At 46.8% G+C, this 27,930-nt stretch overlaps 1 protein-coding gene across 9 annotated transcripts in view; it reads right to left on the reverse strand.

Annotated features, from left to right (window-relative positions):
- The window catches only part of WNK2 (WNK lysine deficient protein kinase 2), a 96,263-nt gene that overhangs the window by 19,040 nt on the left and 49,293 nt on the right, over nucleotides 1-27,930 (reverse strand). For 4 of the 9 annotated variants that reach the window (XM_074550198.1, XM_074550196.1, XM_074550191.1 and 1 more), the window contains exons 7-25: nucleotides 27,204-27,492; nucleotides 24,934-25,130; nucleotides 24,226-24,369; nucleotides 21,896-22,093; nucleotides 20,384-20,887; nucleotides 17,138-17,452; nucleotides 14,350-14,399; nucleotides 13,567-13,732; nucleotides 13,370-13,486; nucleotides 13,050-13,217; nucleotides 12,795-12,840; nucleotides 12,497-12,613; nucleotides 11,097-12,052; nucleotides 9,411-9,483; nucleotides 8,944-8,999; nucleotides 8,179-8,870; nucleotides 7,473-7,687; nucleotides 5,756-5,971; nucleotides 4,745-4,843 (exon numbers count right to left, since the gene is read on the reverse strand). In XM_074550198.1, the coding sequence (XP_074406299.1) occupies nucleotides 4,745-4,843; nucleotides 5,756-5,971; nucleotides 7,473-7,687; nucleotides 8,179-8,870; nucleotides 8,944-8,999; nucleotides 9,411-9,483; nucleotides 11,097-12,052; nucleotides 12,497-12,613; nucleotides 12,795-12,840; nucleotides 13,050-13,217; nucleotides 13,370-13,486; nucleotides 13,567-13,732; nucleotides 14,350-14,399; nucleotides 17,138-17,452; nucleotides 20,384-20,887; nucleotides 21,896-22,093; nucleotides 24,226-24,369; nucleotides 24,934-25,130; nucleotides 27,204-27,492 (4,618 nt within the window). The remainder of the gene's footprint in view (nucleotides 1-4,744; nucleotides 4,844-5,755; nucleotides 5,972-7,472; nucleotides 7,688-8,178; nucleotides 8,871-8,943; nucleotides 9,000-9,410; nucleotides 9,484-11,096; nucleotides 12,053-12,496; nucleotides 12,614-12,794; nucleotides 12,841-13,049; nucleotides 13,218-13,369; nucleotides 13,487-13,566; nucleotides 13,733-14,349; nucleotides 14,400-17,137; nucleotides 17,453-20,383; nucleotides 20,888-21,895; nucleotides 22,094-24,225; nucleotides 24,370-24,933; nucleotides 25,131-27,203; nucleotides 27,493-27,930) is intronic. The other 5 variants (XM_074550195.1, XM_074550194.1, XM_074550192.1 and 2 more) reach the window with 4 other exon arrangements.

Raw genomic sequence — 27,930 nt, forward strand, 5'->3', positions numbered from 1 at the left:
AGGGTAGCCAAGTTTTAATTTAACTAAACTACTTGTTTTTTTCATTATTGTCTTGTTCCATCATTCATCATGATTTTACAGCCTGTAGATAGATAGCAGAGTGCCAGAAGTGTGCCGAGACCCCGACTCGACTGTCAGATCTTGCCAGACATTGGCACCGTTGCTATTTGGGTGCCAAAATTTCCTGAAAGGTATTTTGGACTTGATAAGAAGAATATTGTTATGGGATGGGGGGAGATGAGTGTCTGACATGGGCTATGGTGGGTTCATTGGGAAGAAGCACTTGAAACCATGAGCAAAATCAGACTGGGGCAAAAAAAGTAAGATAGAGGGTGATGTGCTTTTTCTCTAGAGTAAACAGTGGTGTAACATTTTGTTACTGTGCCAGAAATGCAGCTTTAAACTCAGAGATTGCAGGTCCAGGCTGACACAGGCCCTGAATGAGTCTTCAGAGGAGAAGGAAGCGATTTCAGTCAGAGACTGAGGAAGAGAAAGTAAAGAAACAAGGGAGGGAGGAAGTAAGGGAGAAAAGATGTTTGTGCTTAGATATGGGTGGCATGAGGAACAGAGGACTGCTCTGAAAGAATTGCTTATTACTTCATACAGTTCAATCTCAGGATTTTCTATCCTGAGAAAATCAGGACGTGACTACTACAACACAAGCATGACCAAGTTCAGTTCTCATTTCAAAGCCCAGATAACAAGCACAGTCACATTCACAACTCAACCATCCGTCTTGTATTCTTTTATCTTTTGCTCTCTTTTCCCTCAGACATACCTTACCTTGCCTATCCCAAAGTAAGCTACCAATTCCCACAATAGAAACAAGTGCCCACAGCAGCAATCCTAGAGGCTATTTCCTGCAGCAACAGGCACTTCTTAGCACAACAGGAATGCAAATGAAAAGCACCTGCCCGCGAGAAATAAAAGCAGGCAGCTGACTGCAGGACGTGCTCGAAATCACCTTCATTGCCAACCCCTCTGCTTCCTGCACAGCCAGGCACAGGTTTCCAAGCACCTCAGGTGCCAAACCTGACCTGGGGAAGTGACAGAAGTGGCAATACTCAACACACTCACGAAACACCTGCATGAGGGGCTCCAGCTCTGAGGAAAATATCACAGGAGACTCAGGCACTGAGAAGAGAGCTGCTCCTTCCAGCAGCATCACTCCAGTGTGGGGCTTGGGAGATGGGAAACATTCCCTAAGCGGCAAGACTGCCTCAAGCAGGGACTGACAGTTATCAGCCATGGTTGGTTATGAACTCAAATTCAATTAAAAATTCACTTTGTAGATCTAATTCACCCAATTAATTGTATTACTGCTAAAATTAACATGTTTAAGAACAGTAAAGTTAAAGAGATGAATCATAATTAAGATTTAATGTAAGATTGTGAAAGTTCAGCAGAGCATTTTACTTCCAATTCCAGATCTCTTATCTGAGGAATTAAATAGCTATTATACAGAACAGAAAAAATCCACTGTCCCATATTTGCACTAACAGCTGCCAAAAAGCTGGAAAGCTACAAAAAAATGGAAATGGCAATAAACTGCTAGACCATTTCCATAATTGCATATGCACATACAGTATATGAATTGCTACAAACCTGGCAAAAAATTGCATTACACAAGATTCCAAGCCTAAGCCAAATGGAGCTTTGAAAATTCCACTCACAATCAGTGAAAAGTCTTCCCTAAGGCACCCTTGCAGTTTAGCCCAGGCAAAATTATGCAAAATAATTTTTTTCACGATAACATTATGCCAAAGCCCATCAAAAATATTTCATGAAAAATACAAAGGCAAAGTCAATATTGGACATGGATCAAAATGTCCTGCAGAACACTGTGAAAGTGTTCGAGTCTGATGGATCTTGTAACCAGAGCAAGATCCTTGTGATACTGTCCTGAATCCATCTGAACATTTATTTTTAAAGTTGCCAACTTTTCTGCCAGTGCAGCAGGTCTCCTGTTGCCATACCCCACCTTGCCAAAGGGCTGGTTTTCCTTAACCAAACACACGGATTCAGAGCATTTCTGAAATGCAGCACAGTGTTTCCCAACAGCTCTCAAAACAAAAAAAATACCAGGGAAACCTTGACCAATGGAATAGACCCAGGACTCCCTTCTGTCTGGAGGTGCCCAGAGCTGCTGGTACTGGGCAGTCATGTCCCAGCCCTGTACAACTGCACAGAGGATGGAATCCTACCTGCAATGGTTTGGGTTGGAAGGGACTTTAAAGCCCATCCAGCTCCATCCCCTGCCATGGCCATGGGCATGGACACCTTCCACTATCCCAAGTGCTCCAAGCCCCATCCAGCCTGTCCTGGGACACTTCCAGGGATGGGCTATGGATGCTAACATGTTTAGCACTTAATGCAAATGCTTGCCTTTGCCTGCCTGCTGGGTGCACTGATGTCTCTTGCAGAGGGAAAAAAGATGAGGCAGCTGGTATTGCCAACATCATCACCTTCAAACAACAGAATCAAAGGATGGTTTACGTTGGAAGATCTTGAAAGCACATCCTTTTCCAAACCCCTGCCACGGGCAGGGACACCTTCCACTAGACCAGGCTGCTCCAAGCTCCATCCAACCTGGCCTTCCTGGAGCACTGTTTTTCCTGAGGCTCCAGACACAGCTGCTGTGGATCCCAGCTCCACAGAACATCCTTCTGCCCGTCCTGCCCACCGCTGTCCCAGCCCCAGGCACCCTGGGGAAGGACAGGAATGCACACAGCCCCAGTCCTGCACTCACACACACATCCCACCTGCTGGGCTCACAGGCAAACAAGCTGGAATAGCCTCCTGCCCCACCAAACCTGCCCACAGCTCAGCCATGGGCACCTGCCAAGCTCCCCAGGTGAGAGGCACCTCAGGTGAGCCAAGCTGTGCTCCAGGACTGGGACCCTCAGGGGTGACCTAGGGTTGCAGTGTCACGTTAAGTGCCTGAACTGCACCCATCTCCTGGTGTGACTCAGGGATGGGGGAGGCCAAACCCTGAGAGAGCACACGGGCTGAGAACAGAAAGCAATTAGTCATGCTGAGTTATTTAAGCATGAGGAAACTTCACGATTCAAAGGATTTACATATTCCCTTGGTTTCACTCACAACATCCATGCACCCAAACATTTTTAGTAACAGATTTTTATTGCCAGACCTTTTGCATCCTACTGAATAGTAATTCCATGGAAGATTAATGAAGCATCTTCTGGGAATTACACGTGCAGAAGAAGAAATTACTGTGGCCACTATAACACCAAACAGGAATATTTGGGAGCTGAGAATTCTCCTCAGGTTCTCAAGAAAAAAATCCCTAAATGCAAAATTGTCTCACAACATCATGAGTCATGAAAAGCTTACATGATAATAAATTCTGTAAACGTCAGTCACCTGAGTGTTTGTGCTTTCAGGGAGCTCAAACAAAAAAGTTTCGAGATTATTTCTTAAAATACTGTTTATTCATAAAATTAGGAGGAGTGTATTGGAGTGGTCTTGTGTCTTTGATGTGACCCATTTGGATAGTAATGAGCAGTGCAGAACTCCAAGGGGAGATCTGATACTCCTGTAAACCCATAGTTATTTAACCAAACACTTTCTCAAAAACGTTATCAGCCCTTCTAAGGTTATATGTAAGTGGCCTATAGTACCTGTTCAGCACAACATATCTTTATTGTACAAGCAAAATCCGTTTGCCTAAAAAGCAGCATCTACAATTGGGTAAAAAAGTCTGATTTTTTTCATTAAATAGCTTGATACTGTTTGGTGGAATTGCCAATTACTTTATAAGTCGGACAAATAGGGTACAAATAGAAGGTGCACAGTTATTTGAGACAAAACTCCTAACAATCCATTTCCAAGTATCATCTGAATATCTGATATTGCTTTTTACTTATTTATGCTTTGATGAACTGCTAATTGACTTCATCTCTGAGGTCACATAAGGTCATAAGAAAATAAACTGAGTCAAGTGCTTCAGCCAGATCAGCTTACACAAAAAGTTGATGGGACTCTCCCTTAGAGTAACCAGATCTTCCTGCGCCTTATGATTCCATTAAAAAATCGCTCACTTAAAGTAATTAAAGTGACTGCATGGGGAAAAGCCCACCTGGGACAGAGATTTGGAAAGAACTAGCTGGAGCACTGTTGTCTCAGCATTTCCACATGCAAAGAGCGGGGAAAAAATTAAAGAAAATAGAGTGGATATAAACAGTACTGTATATCGAGTTAATACAGCCCTTGTATGGAAGTTATACCCTCCAGTGACCTTCTAGAATTGTATCAGCTTGCTACATGCATGTCTTCAGAGTCCAAACATGTGTGAAAGAGACCATTCGTCTACAGAAGGATGGATTTCGTTTTGTTGTCGCTGGAACCGGGACAGCAGACATGTATATTTGCCACATTGCAAATAAAATTACTTCAACAGAAATCACATAAAGTACAAAAGCTTTGATAACTCCAGGGTAAAATTTACCATCAGGCTATATATAATAAATGATGAGATCTTCCACACATGCTTTTGGTGCCCAGGCATGAGCCAAAAGCAGTGCAAAAAAAGCTTTCACATGAAAAATTAATATAAATAAGGTGTGTTCATGATGATTACTTAAAAGAAAGAGAAAAAGAAAGAAAAGATGGTTGAGAAAAAGGGGCATCCTGCCAAACATATTAGAGATTTAAATCATGGAATTGGAAAAAGGGGGTAAAAGAAAGATGGACTGTGATAAAATACAAAAGAACAAATACAAACAGATGGACAAAGACACAGGTCCACTGAGGAATCTGGTACGAGGTTTGCTACTAGATTTATAGGTCACTCTCTCAGACGTTTGGTGGAAAACCGTCCAGCCTGTAAATGAATATAAAGGGAAGAAAACAAAGACACTTATAAAGTACAAGTAGCTGTGATCAGATGTCCTAAACCATCAGTCAAATCAGCTTTGTTAGTTAAACCTCCACATCTCCCCCTTAACTTTGCCAAAGAGGAGCAAGTTCACTGACCATACACAAAGGATGCAATAACAGCAGAAGTGGACAGATAGATATTTTGTAGATTAGTTTGGCAGGATGTGCAATGAGAGGAAGGTATTTTAATCATCATTGGAACTTCCCATATGCATGGCAACAAGATCAGTCAAAGCCTATGACGGGGGCAATACACAGAGGTCTCAGAACTGGGGTCATGGGAGCACAGTCCTGTGGCTGGGACTCCAAAATTATGCACAAAGTGAACCCCTCATAGAAAGGAAATATAACTTGGTCCTCTGGGTTTGGTTTTCTTTTAATTTCTATTTTTTCATTCATTATTTTCTATTATTCATTTTTATTTTCTCTCATGCCCAAGACAGTTTGGTAGTTTATAATGAGGAACTTGGGGTCTACTGTAATCAAGGTGCTAAAAAAATGAAACAAAGCAAACGCTCTCCTAGCCTTTTGTATCTTTGTTTTCCATTCATTTTTTCTCAGGAATCTGTAATGCAGACTCCAGAGAAGGTATTAAGGATAGAGCCACTGCTGGCAAAGCTGAAAGGTATTTCTTTCCTAAGAATTAGGGATGTCTTGGTGCATGCCTTCTCAAGTGCTGGTAACACTCCACAAGATACTTAAATTTTGCTCTTCTGACAATACTGCAATGCTCTTTTTAAAGGTAAGCCAGTAATTTGGATTCCTCTATCACTCCTAAAAAGTTCCAGCCTAAGGGAAGGGAACTAATTTCAGCACGTGCTGGAAGAGACACAAACGAGGCAGCAGGAAGAATCACCTTGGCCAGCGCCTGCGTTGGCGTCGGCGGCGTCGGGGCCCAGGCCGGAGCAGATGTCAGAGGACAGAGAGGCTTTGACAGAGCAGGGCTGCTGGGTCTGCACAGCCTTGCCCAGGGCGGGCGCTGCGCCGGCCGGCACCGCGGCGGCTGCGGGGAAACCGGGCTGCGCGGTGCTGCTTTCTCTGTGGGGCGAGTCTTTAGAGTCTGAGAGGTTACCTGAAAGAGCAAACAAACACAACACATGCCGTGGCAAAAGCTAGGAAAACTCTGAATAAAAAATCCCTGCCTGAAACTAATCCATATCTTGACCCCAAGAGGAACAGCCGTTTGCTATTCTGATGTACTGGATGGAGCACAAGTTTTGGGGAGAGCCTGCACCAGAAAATAACCCACATCTCCTATGCCTGAGCCTGTTTCTCCAAGAAGCTCCTGGAGCAGGTTTGATTTTCACAGTTTCTCCTCTGTGTTTTCAGGAGCCTCAGAAGGAGCACTGCTGGAATGAAGAGAGAGCTGCTGGGGTGCTGAGGAGGAGGATGAACACACAGAATGACAAAGCAGGACACAGAGATCTGCTCTCCCACACCAAAGGTGAAATTAAGTGAATGGAGAAGAATAAAAGTTGCAGCAAAGATACAAGGAACTTTTTATTTATAGCTATTTGAGTATAATTGTCATTGCCACGTTCAGATTCTTCTACAGATAAATTCATCTAACACATGATTGCAAAAGTATTTTGGTTGTTAAGCCGCTTTACCTGAGATATTTGTGTAGACAAAAGCACAGATAGAGACATTTATCTAGATATCTACAGATAAGTATCAGTATGTAACTATCTAGATAGATGTAGAAGTACAGACAGTATCCAGCACTGCTTCAGTCCCTGTGGGCAAGAACACTCAGCCTCAAGATGGGCCACAGAACTTATTGCCTCTGAATATATTTGTGTTTCCCAACTCAGCTGAAATCCTTAGCTAAAAGCAAAATCCTCCTGGACACCTTGTCTATAAAGATTGATGCAACAAAATTCAAAGGGGCCCTATGATGCAGTGATATTGAAAACAAGAGCCATCAGGTTTGAAATAAAGGATGAATGCTGGAAATGCTACTGCTCCCCCAAGTAACAGCACAATCTAAGCTGGAGAAAAATTATGCATATTCTATTGTACATTTTGCTGAAGAAATAGGTACTGGGTTTTATCAATATTTCCCAGGTAAATTTTATTTTTGTATTTTTCCAAGAGATAAAAACTTAGGACTGTAATGCTGTGTGAAAATCTCACATTACTTCATGGTCAAAGCATCCACCACAGTTTTGTGAATGCTTTTACCTCCCATCCTTTGGGGGAGCAAATGGAATCCCATCTTTTATATATGGCATCTTGGAGCAAAAAGGAAACAAGATACAGCACCTAGTCAACACAGCATAACAGCATCTAAGAAGTGAATACAAACATCAATAAATTGCATTTAAAGAATGGAGGAGATGTAACCAGGCTGTTTTCCAAATTAAAGGGGAATATTATTCCTCTACCAAGGACTGTAGGCAATGCAGAGCAGGCAGGTATGGCTTGCCACCAGGACCTGGGACAAGCCTGTCCAAAAGCATGCCAGCTTAAAACCAACAAACATTCCATCCTTTCCAGCAGTCCCACACATCACACAGCACAGCCACGACTGACACAAGCAACAGGCAAAGGCAAGCACCCAGTGTACCTACTTGTGCTTGATGTTCCACTCCTGAGCTGCTGGACCAGAGGGTTTAAGAGCTTTCCGGCTTTCAATTTGTTTTTGCTCGTTCTTCGGCGCCGGCTGCTTGGCGGGGCAGAGTGAAGGAAGCCCAGGTTGGGAGGAAGGGGTTTCCCCAGGCGAATATACAGTGCCTCTATCTCGTTCTTCTGCTGTGTCTGCAGCTCAGCAATCTCTTTCATATGCCTAAAAAAATAAAAGGACTGTGCTAGCAATGTATTTGATAAAGCACCATATCCTGACAGTGTAATTAATTGTAAAAGAAGAAAACAAAACAATTGTTGGTTATAAAACAATCAGCTGCTCATCCCTAAGCATGCAAAGCTACAACAAGCTATTTGTGGTGACTCCCCAGCCCTGGAAGGGGGAGTCTCTGACTCCAAGGCCAGGTTGGACAGAGCAACCTTACGTAATAGAAGGTGTCCCTGCCTATGGTAGCAGTTGGAATGATTTTTAAGGTCCTTTCCAACCCAAAACAGTCTGGGATTCTATGAGTTATTCTTCTAACTGGAACTGGCAGATAAGGCGATGCACAGCAGGAAGGTGGGGGAAGGTCCTGGCATTGCCTGATTTGCCCAGAACCAGTTTACTCCTTACAGTTCTGCTCATCCGAAGCTGAGCTGCTGCTCAGGTACAGTAATACAAGCTTCCCTTATATCACTTGCAACTCAACGTACTTTTCTCTCAGGTTCTGCAACTCTTTCTTCATATCAGCATCTTCAAACTCTGAGTCATTGTCACTGCTCATGTAGGACGACTGCGAGTGGAAGGACGTGATGTTGATCGTAGGAATCTTCGCACCTTGCCCATTGGGAGACTCTGGGCCAGGGGAGCCACCTTTGGCAGACCTCTGCAGAAACGCAGCCGCTTTTTTGATGAGGTCCGTGGCCGTGCTGCTGCTGGGCGGGGAGAGCTGTGCAGCTGCAGCAGGGGCCGGCTGCCGCGGGCAGGGCTCGTCGGCCGAGTCGCTCGAGGCCTGGTCACACAGCACGTCCACGGACGAGGCCGTCTGCACCCTGCGCACAGCGGCCTTCATGTCCGGGCTGGAGGGCAGCTCGTCCAGGTACACGTCTGGGGGCGCCGAGAACCTCAAGCAGTGCGGCGCTGCTAAAGTCAATTCGTCCTGCGTGCTGATGACTGAAAACCTGCCAATGGTTTTGGCTGGCGTGCCGCTCTCCTGAGCCTCAGCCTGTTTTCCATAGGGACCAGAGCCCGGAGAACCATCCCTGTGGAAGTTACTCATCGCCCCATCTGCCGTCACTCGCCGCGTTACGCTCTCTGCGTGTGCGGGCGAAGCCGTCCTCTCTGCCTCCTCACTCCTCTGGAAAGTCTCCATCTGTGGAGCTGTGCCTGATGATGAAGGTGCAACCTGGCAAAAATAACAGAGTTTAACAAAAGGAACTGTAACAATCAAGCAGAAAACCGCTCCTAGTTCTGATTACCTGAAGGAGGCCTTTTGCTGGAGCAGCAGGAGCTGAAGTGATGCTTGTGGCTGGACCTGATTTAAAGTTGGGAAAAAAATATTTATGTCTGAAATGCTTTAATGTAATAAAAAACAGTGTTTCATTGTGATAATGAAGGAATAATTTAAAACCCCGGTCTTTGTAAAACAGGATTGAAAATGCAGGAGGCAATAGCAATGGCAATATAAAATATCTCTAGGTTGGCAGATCTAGTGATTTGGGGAATTCAAATAATAACAGGTGTGTGGAATCTCATTACTCAGTTCAAAACTTTAAGGAGAAAAAGAGAAGAAGAATGAAATCTGCATGGTACATTAGGCCTGAACTATTCTGGTGTTCTTGGTGTCTCAGAGACACACAGGGCTGCTGGACGTGGCCGGGCTGCTGCCCCACTCCTGCCACTGACACCCACTGACACCAAGCAGGGATGGCTGGAGGAGCATTACCTGTTCCGCCTGCTGACCCACCTCTTGCCTCTGAGGGATGAGCACTCACACCAGTGACTTCTGGCTTGTTCAACTTTCAGTAAAAGGAAAAAAGAAACGCAATTTCAGTCTCACAAAGCAGAATGTGTTCTCCTTCCCTCACTTCCCCTTGCTGCCCTGGCACTACCAGAGAATATGGAACTATTTCACAGTGCCTGTGGAGGGACCTTCAAGTCTTGCCTCCAACTCCCCCATTTTTTTTCCTTCTTCCTTGAAAGAAATAAAGCAGTGGCAGCAGTGCAGTTAGAACTGCAGCCCAAGCTACTGAAACCCAGTATATTATATATACACACATGCTGGGGGCTTTGTTCTGGTTTGCTTTTCCAGCCAGACTGTACATTCCTCATCTGTACGTCTGTCCTCAGAAATTCTATGTCTCTTTCCTTACTGACACAGATTTTAATAGGATGAATTCCAATTAATCGAGAGACATAGCACCTTTCACAGAGAGAGAATTGGGTTTGCTGTAGAAAGTAATTTATCATTAGAAAACAACATTCACTCCAGTACAGCTGCTTTCCTGTACCACACAGCATCTTTTGGGCAGTTGACAGGAGTGCCTCCAGCTGATGCTACACAGAACAGGCTCAGCCTTGCTAGGGATGGAATTATCTCCAGAAATGCTACTTTTGAGTAAGATATAGAACCACAGAATGGTTTGGGTTGAAAAGGACTTCAAAGTTCATCCTATTCCCTCCCCTGCCATGTACAGGGACACTTTCCACTATCCCAGGTTGCTCCAAGCCCCATCCAACCTGGCCTTGGACACTGCTAGGAATGGGACAGCCACAGCTTCTCTGGCTAACCCGTGCCAGGGCCTAGAACAGACACTGATCTAGCACAATGTGCTGCAAATCTGATGATTTCATAAACTTGGAATTTTATCTGAAAAAACCTAACATGGGGGCTCAACTGAGTCAGAAGAACCACTGTCCCTGACTGCCTGCTACCTCTTTCCTTAGAGGCTTCCGTGTCAGTCTTGCTCTGCACCAAGCTCAGGAGAAGACAAAAGAAACTATTACAGGAAACTGAAGAAACTCATGCCCATGGAATGCCTGCCTTTGGCTGCAGCACGTGGACAAGGCAAAGGTACTTGAAATGTTTGCTTTATCCAAGTTGACTTCTAAGGCAGTAATTGTACCACTGCTATTCATTTATACTTAAAATTGAAGCAGAATCACCTTCATCAGAACTACAATGACTACACCATGCATGTATTTTACATTCTTAAACTACAAAGAAATGGACATATTTCTGCCTGCTTTGGATAGGACACAAGAGGAGATGAATTAAAGTATTATACCACTTCTAAACCCAAAGAGAAAGTCTGGTGTTCACTAATAAGCATTTCTGAAAAATGAATTGGGATGCATCTGACAAGAAAAATTTAAGTGGGCTTTCACACTGGAAAGCAGTCAGCACGCAGAGGTAACAAACCCTGGAACAGAGATATGAAATGTTTAGGGAAGCAAAAGATCTACACGTGGCCTACTGCAGGAGAGTGAGTCTTGAGCTCAGCTCTGGGGCCAGCCCTACAGGCGGGCTCTGGGGGCATGAAGGGCAGAGCCCCTGGGGGACTGAGCAGCGGTGGGCAAGGCAAGGCCCCTGAGGGCAGGGGGGCACAAGCGGCTGGGCAGCAGCTGTCACCTCCTGGCCGGTGTCCGGAGTGCTATAGCTCGGTTCTCTCCCATCCAGCGCTGGGGCAGGAGCTTGCTCTTCAGGAAAAGGGGGTAAGGTAAATTCACTGTCACCCTGTTCGGGTGGCACAGAGGTGTCTGGCGTCCCTGCTGATGCCGAAGAAGTTGGAACATATTCCTGGTACAGCAAATTGCGCAGCTTCTCATCAAGGCTTTTAATCGTGTTGTCCACGAAGTCCACCCTGGGGGGGCCCTCGCCGTCGGACTCGGCGGTGCCGGGGGGGTTCTGCTGCTGGAGCAGGCCGACTCCTGCCCCGGCCATCCCCGCGCCGCTCTGCGCCACCGGCGGCTGCTGGGACGCGGCCAGCGGCACCTGCGTGGGGCTCTGGAGCTGGGAGCCCGCCAGGGCCAGGCCGTCGGGGCCGGCGGCCGCGGGGAAGGGCTGGCTGCCGAAGGGCCCCGCGCCGGGCTGGCCGCCCTCCAGCAGGTGCGGCCCCTGCGGCGCCGGCTGCCGCTCCAGCACCGCGGCGTCCGCAGGCAGCGGCCCCAGAGCCGCCGGCGCGGCCGCGGGCGGCCCCACGCTGCAGCAGGCGATCTCCACGTCGGGCACGCAGGCCGGCTCGTCCGCCGGCGGCGGCAGGTGCGGGGCCGGGGCCTCGGGGGGCTCCTCCAGCCCCACGGCGCGGGGGGCCGGGGCCCCGGGCTGCGGGAACTCCGGCTGAGCCCCGCCGGCCACCGCGGGCTCCGCCATGCTCGGGGCAGGTGCCAGCGGGGCTGGCGCTGGGAACTCCGGCTGGCTTGCTACGCTGGCAGGAGCTGCCGCAGCAGGAGCCGGTGCCAGGGACAGGGCGGCTCCAAGGGGGCTGTCACTGACCCCTGTGTGCAGGGGAAGCTGCTGGCCAGCCCCGAGCCCAGGCGCCTCTGTCACCGCAGAGCTCACCGGCTGGTCATCTGACTGCTCCGCGTCTAGAGAAAACACAAGCAAAAGGTGAACCTTGAAAGGAAAGGAAATCACTGCCAAGCCCCCTGGTCAGCTGCAGGGACAACCCACTAGCAATTCCCACCAGCAAATAGCTGTTATGTACATCAAACGAGAATTTTCAGATTATTTCAGCAAAAAATATTTCACTGAAAAGACACATAGTGATGGAGAATTTCAGCTACCCCACAGCATAAGGTATAGCTAAAATACTGACACTTTACTGAAACTCAGATAAAGATTCCCAATTTGGTTTAATGCCAGGAACATATGTAAATGCACGTGCACATCTAAATGCACAGCTTAACAAAACTCATCATTTTCTTCCTCTGACTAAATTAAGTGAAACCATCACAGCTGAGTGAGGTGAGGACAGAAGAGAGACAACACAGCAGCTCTGAGAAGACATTTTCTATAAAGTCTGGAGATACCTGGCCCGTCTGTCTGCTGGGCACTGGGAGGCACCGGGGGAGAAAACTCAGGGGCATCTGTAGTAGGGTTTTCAACCACTGGACATATAATAAACCACCTTTTTCCGGTATGCAAAACTAGGGATGAAAAGAAAATTACAAGTAAACACATGAATTTCCATTGTCTCCAGATTATGACTTTGTCTTAATTACACAGGATGGTTTGGGTTGGAAGAGACCTTAAAGGCCATCTAGTTCCAACTCCCTGTTACGAGCAGGGACACCTTCCACTAGAAACTCAACTCAAAGGCACTCTTACCATTTTGCTGATACACAGGCGTCTTCATTTGAGACTGACGCTTCTCCTGTTAAAGAGACAACACAAGAAATAGCTGGATCAGTGCAAGAGGACCGGCATCCCATTTGTATTGTAAGGCTTAACAGAGCAAAAGCATTATTTTTTTAGTTAAGAAACCTTTTTAGTTTTTTTAACACAAGATGCAAAAGTAATTTAAGTATCTGGCTATTAAAAAAAAAGGAATCAAACTAGGAATCTGTATTCAGCGTTTCTTACCTCGCTTATTTCCAGCCTATCTGCATCTTGTTGGGGACTTATTCCCTGGTCAGAACTTCGCTCTCCTTCTGTATCCTCACTGAGCATATCCTCTGCTTTATCAATGATATCCTTCATTTGTTCAATAAAAGTCTCTTTTTCACTTTGCAAGATGAATTCATTCTCCACCTAGAAGGCCACATCAAAATAAAGGGGAAACCAGACATTTTTTTATTAATGCCTCATTCCACAGCTGCCAGGCAGCTCAGGCAACAAGCACACACGAGGAGCTGCCTGAAGCAACTGGGAGCACTGAGAGCCCGTGGGCAGCAACGTCTCACCATGTAAGTGGCAATTTCCTCCGGCGCGTCACCATCCAAGTCAAACTTGAACGTCACCATTTTGTGGTTATGGGTTTCAAGCTGGCATTCCACCATCTTATCCCCTGTGTTACACACCTGCATGCAGAGATCAACAACCCTTATTCCTGGCAAAGCCAAAGGAAACCTAGAGTTACCCTCCAACAGGTTGTACTTGCATTTAGTATGGTCAGTTTGGGTCTGTTGGACTTCTCCTGGCGCGAACGAGCGCGTGTGGATTTCTTATGCTTCTTTGAAGACTTTCCTTCTTGCTTTCCACTTCCTGTTGCTCCTTCCAAGCTGTCACTCATCTCTTTGCCAGAAGCAACATCTGGACTCATGTAGCTTCACAAGAGAAAGGAAGAACAACCCCAAAATAAAGGCAGAGTCACACACAATGGAGTCATGCATCACATGTAAGCTATAAGAGAGGCTGCAAAAAAGGGCACATTTGCACTTTATTTTGGCCCAAACTGAGTCAACTGGAAGATACTCAGTGAGCGAAGGGCACTACTCTACACCAGGCACATACTCTGGCTACAACACCTACCAAGAAATGATCTATGAATGTTTCTGGCAGCAACACAGCAGAAGTCCCATCACTCTGAATATATCCCTTAAGGGGCCCTGACAGTCCCCTCTCTGAACTGCACTAGTTCCTACTTTTCTAAGGTGAAGTTTTCTCAGCTCCTGTCTTTCTGCCCTCCCAGCAGAAGGTCAAACAGGTAAGGTTTGCTGTAGAGGGAGGAAAAGAGAAGATCCATACAGCTGTACATACACCAAGGCTAGGATGCTGCATCCAAACTAAGGAATTAAAAGAGCTGCAGGTGCCAGAATGGGCACACTGCACACAGAACACTGTCAGCTTCTCCCTAGACATGCTCCCAGTCCTTCTTCTGATCATGTCAGATAAAACAGCCTCCAAAATGCAAGCATTTCTTATGCCAAAAAAGTGATAATACCTTTCGCAACTCTGGGACAGAGCTTGGAGTTTGTCCTGTATTGCCTGCTCCTAAAATGCAAGAAAAAGTAATTTAAGCAAACACATTGTATTAGCAGATGAAAAACACCTTTAGGAAAGGGTTGGCATCAGTAACTCTAAAACCATTCTGTTTAACCAGTTCTTGGAACCTAGAAATAAAATAAATGCCCTATTTTATCCTTTCAACATCACTTCTGTCCAAGGCACCAACCACTTAGAGACACTAACCTGCCACTTCCCTTCCTCTGTCCACAGCAGATGAGATGGTGAAAGGAATAAAACAGTTCTCTCCACCATGGCAAAATCTGACTGAGGAACAATTCCACTGTCTTTTATTTTTGAATGTATCTGCTAATTTGGCTCATTGCTTTATATAGTTTCCTGAAAATATGCTCAGTATTTTCATTGTGTTTGGCTTAGTGGGAAAATTTGAGGAACTTACAAACAAAAGATGAAAATGCATCATTTAAGAACACCACCCTTGCATCATGTCCTCTTGTCCTCTACATGAATTTCCCCTAAAAGCTTCCCTCTTCACTGGCTGCAGCTCTGGGACAGACATCATAGCATGATTTTCACATTGGGCAGACCCATTCTCACAGAATTTGTGGCAATGCTGCAGGCCCTGCTGTAACAAACTTACCATGTATGCACAAAGACACACACACCCGTACATGTATATAGCTGTGTATATACACTCACACCAGATACACCCATAAATATATATAATTTTATATATATTTATTAAAACATGTCTATGAAATCCTTCTATAGATGCAGAGCTAGAAACAAGTCCCTCGACTGCCATTGCTGCACGGAGGACTCAAGCAGTGCTGAGCTGGGGTTACAAGCTCAGAGGGGAAGTGGCATCACTGGTTCTCTGCAGCTAACCAGCCAGCCCCACTCCTTGGCTGCAAACACCATACCTAAGCCATGCCAAGCTTAGGTGCAGTTTCAATAAAACTGCAACATCAATGAACAGTGAGAACACAGACATAATGTATCGATGTTCTGGTAAAGCACTCCACCAAGTGCCTTACAAAACCTCTTTTGCCTGACTGGTTCAGGTTGGTTTGGATGCAAGTGCTGCAACGTGCCTCAACACAACAGAAGAGATAAAAATGTCATGGCAGAGTAGAAACAAAATGTAGTGTCTTGATTATCTAGACAGGTATGAAACTTCTCTTACATCCAAGGAAACTTTAGCAATGTATGCCAGAAAACCAGCATGGAGAGGATGTGCATTGGTACTTGCTTCATTTCTTAAAGTGAATGAGAGAAAGGGGTCAACTTAGAGATGGATGTGAGAAAGAAATTAGCAAACCTGTGGTTAAATGTTCTGAGGTATGTGGGATGTGAAGGACAGACATGTGCCTCAGTGGCCATGAGTTTTTCAGGAGAACTTGTATCCCCCCTGTCACAGTGCCTAACAAGGAGGTTTGTTCATATTTCCAGAATCTCTCATGGAACGGACTCTGCACTGAAGGCACCAGCACTGACCTTGCCATGAGTTGTGCATTCAGAAAAAAGACAGCTGGAGAAGGAATACCTTGAGTGATGGATATGCCTGAGCCAGCCCAGCTTTTCTGGGGAGTCTGCAGGTGAAGCACTGCAGACAGGCTCTACCATTCCTGCTACACTTAACCAACAGGATACACACATTCACCAGGAAACATCCTACATCACAGCAGGAACGCCGATGCAGTCAGGATTAAACTGCCATTGACAGACAGGAAAAATGGAGAACTAGAATTCATTTTTAATGTTAGCACAGCCCTTCTGGAGCATCTTCTGGAGGCAGCATTGAGTTGTATGTCCAATGGAATTTCAGGCTGCACTGGGGTCAAGGCATGTGACAAGCCATGGAAACATGGGCAAAACCAAGAGATTAATTTTGAAAAGGTGAAATACATACTTTGGGAAGAAAGATAACTCAGAGCAGAGACTCAAGAGGAACCACTCTGAATGCAGAATCACAGCAGGACATTTCCATCCAGGAGTGGAGAAAAAATTAGACTTATTTCCTGAAATCAGGTAGAAATGCCAAAGCTTTTGTTTTGTTTTGTTAACAGGCAGCTGAAGAGAAAGAAATGTTCTGTGATGTTCTGTCAAGACTGAAGATTAAACAATTATGGGAGTGGAAAGAAAAGTCAAAATAGCAGACAAGGAGCTGACAATTCTGTAAGGAAAACAATAAAAAGCATCCTGCTTCTATGACCACAGAGAATTGGGAATGCCTATGAGTATCTTAAGAAACAAAAATCCCAGACATTAGGCAAAACAGGAGGATACAATGCTAAATGAAATGAGAATAGGGCTCAAACTGAAGAGGATGAAGGGGGCTTCCACAATACAAAGACTTAGATTGTGGAGTAGTTTCTTAAGGCACATGATGGTTGGTTGAACAAGTGCTTGAGACATTCAAAACAAGACTGGACAGAACATGGGTGAAACTCTACAGAACAACTTCTAACTCACCCACAGTGAGAATTTCTTGATTTCTATCTCTGTGCTTGTGCTCAGCTACGGACAAGGAGGTGCTTAGTCCTGCTGCCTCATTAATTCAGTGAGATATTTCCTGAGCTGCAACATGAGGTTTCATTTGGAATAGCCAATTATTTGCTGACTCAGAACTGCTGGCATCAAGGAGCAGCAGCTCAACACACCGAGGGGATAACCTCCCTTGTGCAATAAGCCCAGTTTCACACAGGAGTAACTAAGAAGATCAAGCTTAAGGCCGGTGAGTTACTTCAGAGGAAGGGCTCTACCTCTTGAGATGTCTCTGTGCCCGCTGTGACAGGCAAGCAGGGAGCTGGGAGCTGCTGGCCCAGAGGCTGCGAAAGATCAGGCTGGAGCTGCAGCAGAGCAGAGGGCTGGAGAGGCAGGCCAGGCTCTATGGGGGCAGGCGGGGCAGCTGTGGCAAGGCTGCCGTGGGCCTGGGCAGCGCCTTCGGGAGCGACGCAGGGCGGCACCAGCTCCGGCTGCAGCTGCAACGGCGGTGACATGACCATGGAGGGCTGCACTGGCAGCACGGGCACCTGGGCTCCAGCTTCCAGGGCAAACTGACTGTGTCCAGGCATGGGCTGCAACACAACGAGAGCTGTTAGCACCTTCTCTGCGCCAAGGGCTCAACACGAACGTGACGGGGAGCAAAGCCACTGGTGTTCATGAAGAAAGGATTCAAACTTTGCAGTGCAACTGGGTTTGGATGCTCTCAGTAACATCTACAGAGATAAACTTTCAATGAAATAACCAAAAAAAGCGCTAAGGATTCCTTCTGTACAATTATGACAAGGTGCATTGATCAGGTACTAGTTTATTAGTAGGGACAAAACCAGATTTTGCTAAGAAAGGAAAAGTTACAGAATTCCAGAATGGTTTGTGATAGACGGAATCTCAAAGCTCTTCTCATTCCACCCCCTACCTTCCACTATCCCAGGCTGCTCCAAGCCCCAACCTGGCATTGGACACTGCCAGGGATCCAGGGGCAGCCACAGCTCCTCTTCCGGGGCCTCCCCACTCTCACAGCCAACAATTCCTTCCCCATACCCCATCTGTCCCTGCCCTCTGGCACTGGGAGCCATTCCCTGTGTCCTGTCCCTCCATCCCTTGTCCCCAGTCCCTCTCCAGCTCTCCTGGAGCCCCTTCAGGCCCTGCCAGGGGCTCTGAGCTCTCCCTGGAGCTGCTCCTGTTCAGGTGAGCACCCCCAACTCTCCCAGCCTGGCTCAGAGCAGAGGTGCTCCAGCCATCAGAGCATCTCCATGGCCTCCTCTGCACTTGCTTTTAAGATCTTAGGTGATGAATTCATTCTCCTGAATACCTTGCTCTGCTTTCAACAGTTCCACACTGTCCATGCAGAGAAAAATACATTCTACCCATAACCTAACTTAGGATATTTTAAGAAATCTGCCAAATATATAGAACCAGGACCTGGCACAAATGACACAATTAACTCTTTCACTGAATATACACCAGTGTCCTACTTCAGTTTAGTGCAGTTTACACACTGAAGTCTCAACTTAACCCTTGATGTGCCAAGCCCCAAGACCCCAATCCTACCAACACATTCGTGTGGACAGAGGGAGTTTCACTTTTCTCAGTGGATTTCTCCAGTGCATTAAAATAACTCAAGTGCGTAAGCACTTGGTGGGAACCAGATCCAGGCAACAGGATGCCAGCTACCTTAGAGACCGGGTTGTTATTCTGCATAACAGTCCTTTTGGGTTGTACATTTAAAATCAGAATGTTCTCCTTTTAGGTACATCATGTATTTTTCCAGGGGGACTGCGCTTGTGGAAAGAGGAAAAAGGAAAGAAAAAAGCATATGGAATAAAAAAAGACTTTTAGTACTAGGTAAAAGTGTGCCCAATTTTTACTTTTTTTGAAGTATCATTACATAAAGACTTAAGGCTATTGGAAAATACATTAAAAAAAATAAGACTCAGATGAGAACTAGGCCACATGATTTCATTGCTGCGTGCTCTCAGCAGGTTCTGGGTATGGCTGAAACTATTATTCCAGGTTTCAATGTAGATAAAAGTAAAGACAGGATGTGCTTCATAACACCTCAGAGTTACATGGCTGCCCAAGGAGGGGGTTGTTAGACTGACAAGTGTGGTGTAATGCCACAGAAGGGTGGTTCAATTTTAAATCTTATATAACTAGAATAATTCACAAAATATTTCAATGTCGAATCACAGAATCACAGAATATTCTGACTTGCAAGGCACCCACAAGGATCATCAAGTGCAGTTCTTAAGTGAATGTCCATATAGATGTACCCAGCCAAAACAAAACTCAGAGGTGCTAAACATCAATTGTGAAAGCAGCATGGCATTATATACAGAAATACCTCTCCAATAGAAGTCTTCAAATCAAAACAATATTTTTAAAAATATTTCTCTGCACATTGTAATAGCAATTTTTTAACCTAAATTCTTCCATATGCAATTCTCCTACACGTATTTGATAGCTAATGACTTTATCAGGATGGTTTGGGAACATCAGCTCTCCAGTTCTGGTATTTGCCATGCTCACTGTGTCCAGTGTGCTTGATTCCATTCCCTCTAAAGCCATTGGGAACACTGGGTAACACTCCCAAACTCCATGCTGCTGACATTCTCAACAACAGTAATCCTGTACAAAATATAAGGCTGAAGAGAGAAATTTAAAAACTATGTACTGCTCTGAAGATGCCATGACAGGTTGGGATGGGATATTACAAATTTCAATTAGGGTGTTATGGTGAAGGGATGTGGCAGAATACAGATTTTCCAAATGCCTTATTAACAGGTTGAGTGTCCTCTCCTGCTCTGGTCACACTGTTTCATGCTGACATATCTCAGATGTGGCAAGAGAAGTATTTACAGACTCTGTCAGTCCTGAGGCAGTTTCCGTGTAAATACTGCTTGAGCTCGTTTATGCTTTGTTTTTTTCAAGGGGGAAAGGGTCTGCAGCTAGAATCCATCCCTGCCCTGCAGGTCTGACAGTGCTTTTCCACAGAGCTTTCCAGAGTCCTTACAGGTCTGACAGTGCTTTTCCACAGAGCTTTCCAGAGTCCTTACCTGAGGGCCACTTCCCTTTGCTGTTTTAAATATATTCTAGACCAAAACAACTCCGCTGCTCCTGCCAGCTCCCCTGTATTTGCTGTGTGCACCCAGAAACCCCTGCATCCTACATGGACCAGCTACAGGCACTGGCAAGGCTTGGTACGCCCTCCTGACCTGGGAGAACCATGACTCACACTTCCCAAGATCTGAGAGCAAGAAGGAAGAGGAAATTCAGAAAGCGCTCTGCTCATTTACTGTCAAAGCCAGTTGTATTTTGCCCTATACCCTTGATAACCCCTGTCCCTGGCTGAGGATATCACCTGCTACCCACAGCTCACAGCTTCAGCCACCACCTCCCGAACGGAGAGCAAGAAGAACAAAACCTTTTGAGAACAAGGATTAACATTGGCGAGGAGCAGAACGCCGGGACGGGCAGTGCCCCGGAGTGCACTGCGGCGGATTTACCTGGTGAGCGGGCTCGGGAGGGTGGACGACGCCGGGCTGCAGGGCTGGAGGAGGCGGCGGTGCCTGGCCCACGGGCTGGGAGCTCTGCGCGTGGTGGGGCGAGGGCGCGTCGCCGGGCAGCAGCGGCTGGAAGGCGGGCTGGAACACGGGCTGCGGCGGCAGCGCGGCGTGCGGCGCCAGCGGCGGCACCCCCGGCGGCGCCACGGCCAGCAGCGGGATGGTGGCCGCCGGCATGTTTGGCACCATGGGCTGGCAGGGCAGGACCAGGGGAGCCACGGTGGTGTGGGGCAGGTTGACGGCCTGCATGGGCAGGGCGGGGGAGTTGGGCGCCATGGGCAGCGTGGGGTTCATGGGCAGGCTGGGCAGGATCACGGCTGGAGCGAAGTACTGCGAGGGAGCAGGAATGGGGGGCACGTTTGCAGTGGGGATGTCGGACAGGTTTGGAGGAAGGCTGTCAAGCCCCGCCAGAGGAGTAATTGCAGGAATGACAGGAAACTGAGGAATCTGAAAAAAATATAATATTGCATAAACTGCATCAGTGCTTTCACTGATGGTATAGAGGAATTTCATTTGCCACACAAGTCCCCAAAATCCACCTGTGCCAGGAGGATAATTATGTCTGTTTGTTAATCACTTCCATTCATTCCCTGAGCTTCCCAAGCAGTAATAAAAACTGATTTACGCTTAAATCATTAGTAAAAGCAAAAAAATACATTTGAGGGGGATGCTTTTATACCTTAGAAGCTTAGAACTACTTCTAACACCAGCTTGAAGACTTCAAGCAACATCCTAATTAAAAGCTGCTTTCATTTGAACAGAAATTAAAAGGAATTGGGCCAGACCTAACGCAAAACTCTTTCATGCAAAATTAAGTGGGGCAATTTAAACCCTTGTTTTTCAAACAAGCTGCAACTCAGGCAGCACGAAAGAGCCCAGAGAAAGGGTTTTTACAATCAAAACCTCCCAGTGATGGAGCAGACTGGCATCACGGCAGCAGCTTGCTCCTGCCCTTTGACACAAGCTGCTTCCCATTATGGTGCTGTCACTACCACACACAGCACCATCCACCTTCCCAGGCCAAGGGAAGCGTTTGTCCCTGCTCCAGAGAACAGACCCAGAGCAGAACAACACCGACATGGCTGGCAAGTGTTGAGGGAAGTGGTGAAGTCAGGAGGTCAGAAAATAGTAATAAAAACAGGCAACTGCTCATGCCCTCAAGCCTGGGATGGGGAAGAGATTGTGCCAGAGGGAACAGTGCAAAAGACCAAAACAAAACAACCCCAAAACAATTATTGCCATTTTGGAGCTGCGTTTAACTGGATGGCGTAGAGTTGGGCACAAAGGAGATTTCTGATTTACCAAACAAATAACAAAGAAATATAGAGGAATTAGGAATGAGCAATAATATTCTTATCGCCTAATTAAACCGGCATGCAGTCAAAATAGCCACACAAAACCTGCAAATCATGTTAATGATTAGCTGGAAATTTCTCCTCAAATGGGCACGCTTACCTGGGAAGGGGCCACGGTTGGGAGCTGCGGCACGGTGGAGATCTGCAGGGGCTTCAGGGGCGTGCTGCTGGCGGGCACCTGCGAGCCCTGCGCCGGGAAGGGCGGCAGCAGGTGTGGGGCGGGCGGCAGCGGGCACACGGGCTGGCTGCTGAGCACCTGCTGCAGGGAGGCTGCCTGCGAGATGGGCTGCTGCTGCTGCTGCGGGCACAACAGGGAAGGGTTACTGCAGAACAGCCACACGGCTGGCCACGCTCCCCATTCCTCCCCAGCTCACTGTCAGGACAGACCTGCTGCTTGCAGTACAGAATCACAGGCTCATTAAGATTGGAAAACACCTCCAAGATCACTGAGTCCAACCCCTAACCCAGCACTCAAAGGTCCACCATTGAAACATGTCCCCATAGGCTGCATCAATACGTTTTCTGAACACTTCACAGGATGGTGACTCCCCCACTCCCCTGGGTACCCTATTCCAATGCTTAACCACTATTTCAGTGAAGAAAATTTCGCTGATATCTGACCTAAACCTTCTCCACCATAGCTTGAGGTCATTTTCTCTCATCCTGTCCCTGTTCTCCAGGAGCAGAGCCCGGCCCTTCCCTGGCTGCCCCTCCTGTCAGGGGGTTGTGCAGAGCCAGAAGGTCCTCCCTGAGCCCCCTTTTCTCCAGGCATGGAGCCCCTTCCCAGCTCCATTCCCTGCCCTGGTCATGCTCCAGCAGGGACAGCTCCCAGGAGAGATGAGCATTCTTAATTCAAACACTGCACAGGAGCCCACACTTAAAACACATTTAAATGCAAGATATATTACCTAAAATGATAAGTGGTAACTGTCTTGGAGAGGCTATTTGTAATGACTCAGACTCTTGAAATCCCAGAGATTGCTCCAGTTGGTCCCCTGAAATCCCCACCCACTAACTTACAAGATACAGTTGATATTCAGCTCATCCTGGCAAGCAGAAGTTGCTACATAATGGAGCAGGCATGGAAAATATAACACTTATTACCTGAGACACAATCAACCACAATAATTGCAGTAAAATCTAGGTTCTAGATATTTCTGATGTACTGTAGTGACAATGCAGTAGCCAAAAAAGCAGCTTTACTTTTCCAGAGAAAGCAGTGCTCCCCTGGCCTGCCAGGCTTTAGACAGCAGAACAGAGAAAAGTTGCATTAAAGCTGGAAATTATCAGTAACAACCCCCCACATTTTATGTACTATTGGTATCTTCTATTTCAGTTCCTCTAATTAGTTCTGGAAATACTTAAAATACCATTCTGGTTTGAAAGGATGGCCCTGAGGCATAGGCTGGCTCAGGTGACTTACTTGGGACCACAGGGCTGCTGGCCTTATCGGGCCCTGCAGCACACAGAACCTCTGCCATCTCATGTTGGGAAAGATCTCCCCAGTTACAATCCCAAACACACAGGAACGGCAGTGCAGGATCTGGCCTGGCTCTGGTGATGGCACAGAGCAAACTGAGGGCCAAGGTGGAGGCACCTGAACACTGTCTGAAGGATGGAGGAACTCACTCCATGGAGGAGCTCCTGCAGGACCAAGCCCCAGCTCTGGGGTGGGAGAGCCGCATGCCTACAGCGCTGGGCTGGAGCTCCTAAAGCTGTCAGCTCCCAGAGCTAGCTCTGCTCTCGCGCCCCAGCTGGGTTAATCTGCAGCTCACACGGCTGCCCATGGGTCACCAAGGGGACAGAGGGTACCGGCACTTGTGGCTCAGCCACCTCCCACTCCAGGAGACATTGTGTTACAGCAGGAAAACTGTGCTCAGGGAATGGAGCTGCTTCCTAAAACCTCCCTCTCAAATCCAGCTTGTGTCTTAAGAAATGCTTGTGAATTGGGTAAGGCACAGGGAAGGGAAAATATCCAGGCAGATTAGGTAACTTTGCCTCATTATAACTTTAGCAGTGTAAATGCACGGACATCCAAATTGGAAAAATAAATAAAAGTTAGGAGATACAACATTGATTCCACATGTCTGATCCACCAGTGCATACTGATACAAGATCAAAACAATTCATTCTGTAGGTAAGTGAATTTCTCACCCTAATTTCCATTCTTCTGCTGCCCTACCCTCCTTAGCATGGGCATTCACTGGACACTGCTGTCTCTGAGGAACATAGCTGCTCTGGGAAGTTTTGCAGAGAAACTTGGGATACCTTCCACTGTCCCTGGGTGCTCCAAGCCCTGTCCGACCTGGCCTTGGACACTTCCAGGGATCCAGGGGCAGCCACAGCTTCTCTGGGCACACTGTGTGAGGCAGAGCAGCCACAGGGAAGGGCTGAGACGGACACGGCTCCATGGCAGAGCCCAGCTCTCACCTGCTGGCCGGCCAGCACGGGCGGCGGCGGCTGCCCCAGCGGGAGCGAGGCCACGGTGCTGGGGACCACGGGGAACGGCATCGCCGGCTCCTGGTAGTGCTGGGGCACCACGGCGGGCGTGGCTGGCACGGCGGGCAGCACGGGCTGCAGAGAGACGGCAGCATGAGGGACAGACACTTCCACGGACGGAGCAGCCACAGCTTTCTGGGAAACCTCTTCCAGGCCTCCCCACCCTGACAGTGAACAAGTCTCTCCCAATATCCCATCCATCCCTGCCCTCTGGCAGTGGGAGCCATTCCCTGTGTCCTGTCCCTCCATCCCTTTTCCCCCAGTCCCTCTCCAGCTCTCCTGGAGCCCCTTCAGGCCCTGCCAGGGGTTCTGAGCTCTCCCTGGAGCTGCTCCTGTTCAGGTGAGCACCCCCAGCTCTGCCAGCCTGGCTCAGAGCAGAGGGGCTCCAGCCATCAGAGCATCTCCATGGCCTCCTCTGGACACACTCCAACAGCTCCATGTCCCTCCTGAGCTTTGCTGCAAAGCCACTAACTAATGCCAACAGACTGATAAGGGACTGAGCAGGTCACTATGTGCAGAGGTGAGTGAGGAGTGCATACAGACAGCCCTGGAACCCATACCCACTGGGAACAAGAGCATAACTGATAATATGAAATGTGCCCCAAGATCCAGAACTATTTGAGAAAGCTTTGGACTTACTGCCGAGGGCTGCTGGTAGTGGCCGAGCTGGGGGAGGCTGTGGGGCATGGGCTGGCCCTCGCTCAGGGGGGGGCTGTACACCCTCTGGATGGCAGGAGGGACAGTGTCGGGCAGGGACGAGTAGATGACGCTCTGCTGGCTGCTCTGCGAGTCTGAATAAACCGTGGAGCCCTGGCCACTGTCAAACGTGCTGTCAGCTGCAAGAACAGTCATTTTTATTAAAAGTTCAACAGCTCCCCGTGCTCAAGTGATGATCTTAGAGCAAGGTCACCATGGTTTATGTAATTAGCATTTTTACTACTCTAGCCCTTTCTTTATATAAATAAATTATACAACACCAATGTTATTCTCTACAAAAGGCACACACTGCTTCTCTTAAGCCAAAACCCATCCCCATGGATTTCTGCACACACTGATATTTCAGGCACTTTACTATATCCTTTAAAGGGCATAAGGCTGACATTCAGAATTGCAGATGCTTATAGATTTTGTAGAATAAAAGGAGAGGAAACCCTGATTGTCATGTCCAGAGCAGATCGTGGGGTCTTTCAGAGTTCCATCTTCCAGGGATGCACCAACTTTAACACTACTTTTATCAGCAGCCCTGAAAATTACAAAATTCTTTATGCTGTATGATTTTAGTTCAGCGAGTCATGCTCTGCTTGAGCGTAGTGCAATTAAGGTGAGACACAAACCCCTGTGCAGGTTCCAATGGGTTTGGCACGCTCAGATCTGTGGGAGTTTCTGGTGGAGCATTTGCCCAGTTAACCTATGGAACTGCACGGCTACGGGCACTGGGCAAGCACTGGGTCCTTTGGGAACTGGAAATATTGGTATTACTGACTTTAAAAAGTCTTTTCACAACTTTTAAAATGTGTAAAATACAAGTGCCCAACTCTGTTCAAGCCTAAATTACTGCTTTCTTCACTTGAGAAAGGAAGTGAGACAACCAGACTGCAGCTAGATGTATCCCAAGGACAAATAGCTTTAATAGGGATTTAAAATTCAAAACTGAAAGAAAACTGCATCACAGTTTCAATAACCATCTTAAGTTATAGCTAAGCTTAAAGAGTATTTCTTTTCCCAACACCTTCCTCTGTCTCTTTTTTCCATATTCTAAATAAAGTTTTACTTATTTGGCTTTTAAATAACGAATTACTTTTTAATAGCACCAGAGATGACATTTCTCTTCGGTATTCCCAAGCTATTCCCCCAACTGTTTTTCTTTTCCAAAATTAAACTCCCCTCTCTATTTATTCAATTCATTTCTGAAGAGCCAACATAGCCCTACTCTCATGATGGGATTTCTGCTGCATTAACATTCTGTTTTATTACAAACAATTATTCAGGACCTCAAAGGAAAAAAAAAAAAAAAGAGTAATCTAATGGTAGAGTAATATAGGAAAAGCTGTGAGTCAGTCTCAGGTTTTTATAGAATGTACATTGCACACATTAAGTTATTAATTTCCACTTTTACATTTAATCTCAAATTATAAGAATGGGTGCTACCCTAATTTATAGAGGTCCCATGCTAAGAAAAATGTCCAAATAATCTGATAGAAAATTGCCAAATAATACCAAGTTCTGGTTAAAAGTTGAGGAGGGGTAGGAAATAAATGGTGGAGGTTGTATTTAGTATAACATTTTGCGAACTCATGTCCAGCACGGCCATGGGAAGCACAAGTCACTTCATTGCAGCACTAGAAACAAAGAGCCATAATTGCAGTGTTCCTGAAAGGAACTAGCATGAAATAAGTATATGATCCAAAAAATGAAATGAGCTCATTTTAGCTTCAGATAAAAACCTTTGTGAATGTGGCAATATTGTGAATGTTAATCAAATGTAGCTATTTCTCATATCATGTAAGGGGATTTTTCCTGTACAGGTACACATGGATATTTCAGTATTCAAAGCAGACCTCAATACAGCCCTTTATAAAATACCTGAATTGAAGCAGCAGCTGTCTTGCTAAATGTAATGCATCTTTTACTTAAATGTGCTTACATACAAGTCCAGAAGAGTAAAACAGCAACTCTGTGATGATTGTTTAGTAGCAAAATATATAGAGAGTTATATAAAGATATCTATATAATACTGTTTTCTTGCAACTTCATTGCTTTCCAAATTGTCACGTATCTGTCCCAAATGCTTGTGGGTTTTGAGCTACTGTGCAAAACCACCCACAGCAGTTCACCTGAGCTCAGGCCACAGTGGGCTCCCCCCTCAGACACTCATCCCCGCGTGCCCGCGAAGCCACCACGGCACTCACAGGCGACAGAGGTGACGCTGGCGGGCAGGTTCTGCTGGAAGGGGTGCTGGTCCGCCTCGGGCTCCTCGGGCTCCGACAGGATGTGGTGGCCCGTGTGGGACAGGTAGGTGACCTGGACCTGCTGCGCCGGCGGTGCCTTCAGCTTGTCCAGGCACTCCGAGTCACGGCGCTCCTCCGACTGCATCCTGGGCCAGATGCGCTCCCTGCGCCACAGGATCAGCGCCACCCGGTCACGGATGGACTTGGCCACGATCTTGAGATCGTTCTCGTGGAAAAAGCCCGAGTCAATCTGCACGGGAACACACACTTAGCACGGTCCTGAGCACATGGCTGGCACGCACACAAGCACACACGTGACACTGGAACCTCTTCCCAACAAAGAAAACATCCATTTGAAACAACATGAATTTATATTAATTTATTTCTCACAAGAACAGGAACTCAAGAGCTTGATGGAGTGGGGTTCTTTCTCAGTAAAACTTCTACTCCCAACGCATTAAAAAAACCCAGGATGTAATGTCTAAGACCTGACTACATACTGGCTCTAATTATCCACCACTGAATTTCCACTGAGGAGAGCAAGTTTAATGGCAGATGGGTTTCCCTCCTTTTTTTTTCCTTTTTAACACTAAAAGAATAGACAAAACAGGAAAAAGAATCTCTAAAAAATGCACCTGGAGAGAATCAAACTGCCCCTAAATCTGAATCTTAACTCGTCCAACACACA

This window comes from Zonotrichia albicollis, chromosome 12 (assembly GCF_047830755.1).
Source record: "Zonotrichia albicollis isolate bZonAlb1 chromosome 12, bZonAlb1.hap1, whole genome shotgun sequence".
Taxonomy (NCBI): domain Eukaryota; kingdom Metazoa; phylum Chordata; class Aves; order Passeriformes; family Passerellidae; genus Zonotrichia; species Zonotrichia albicollis.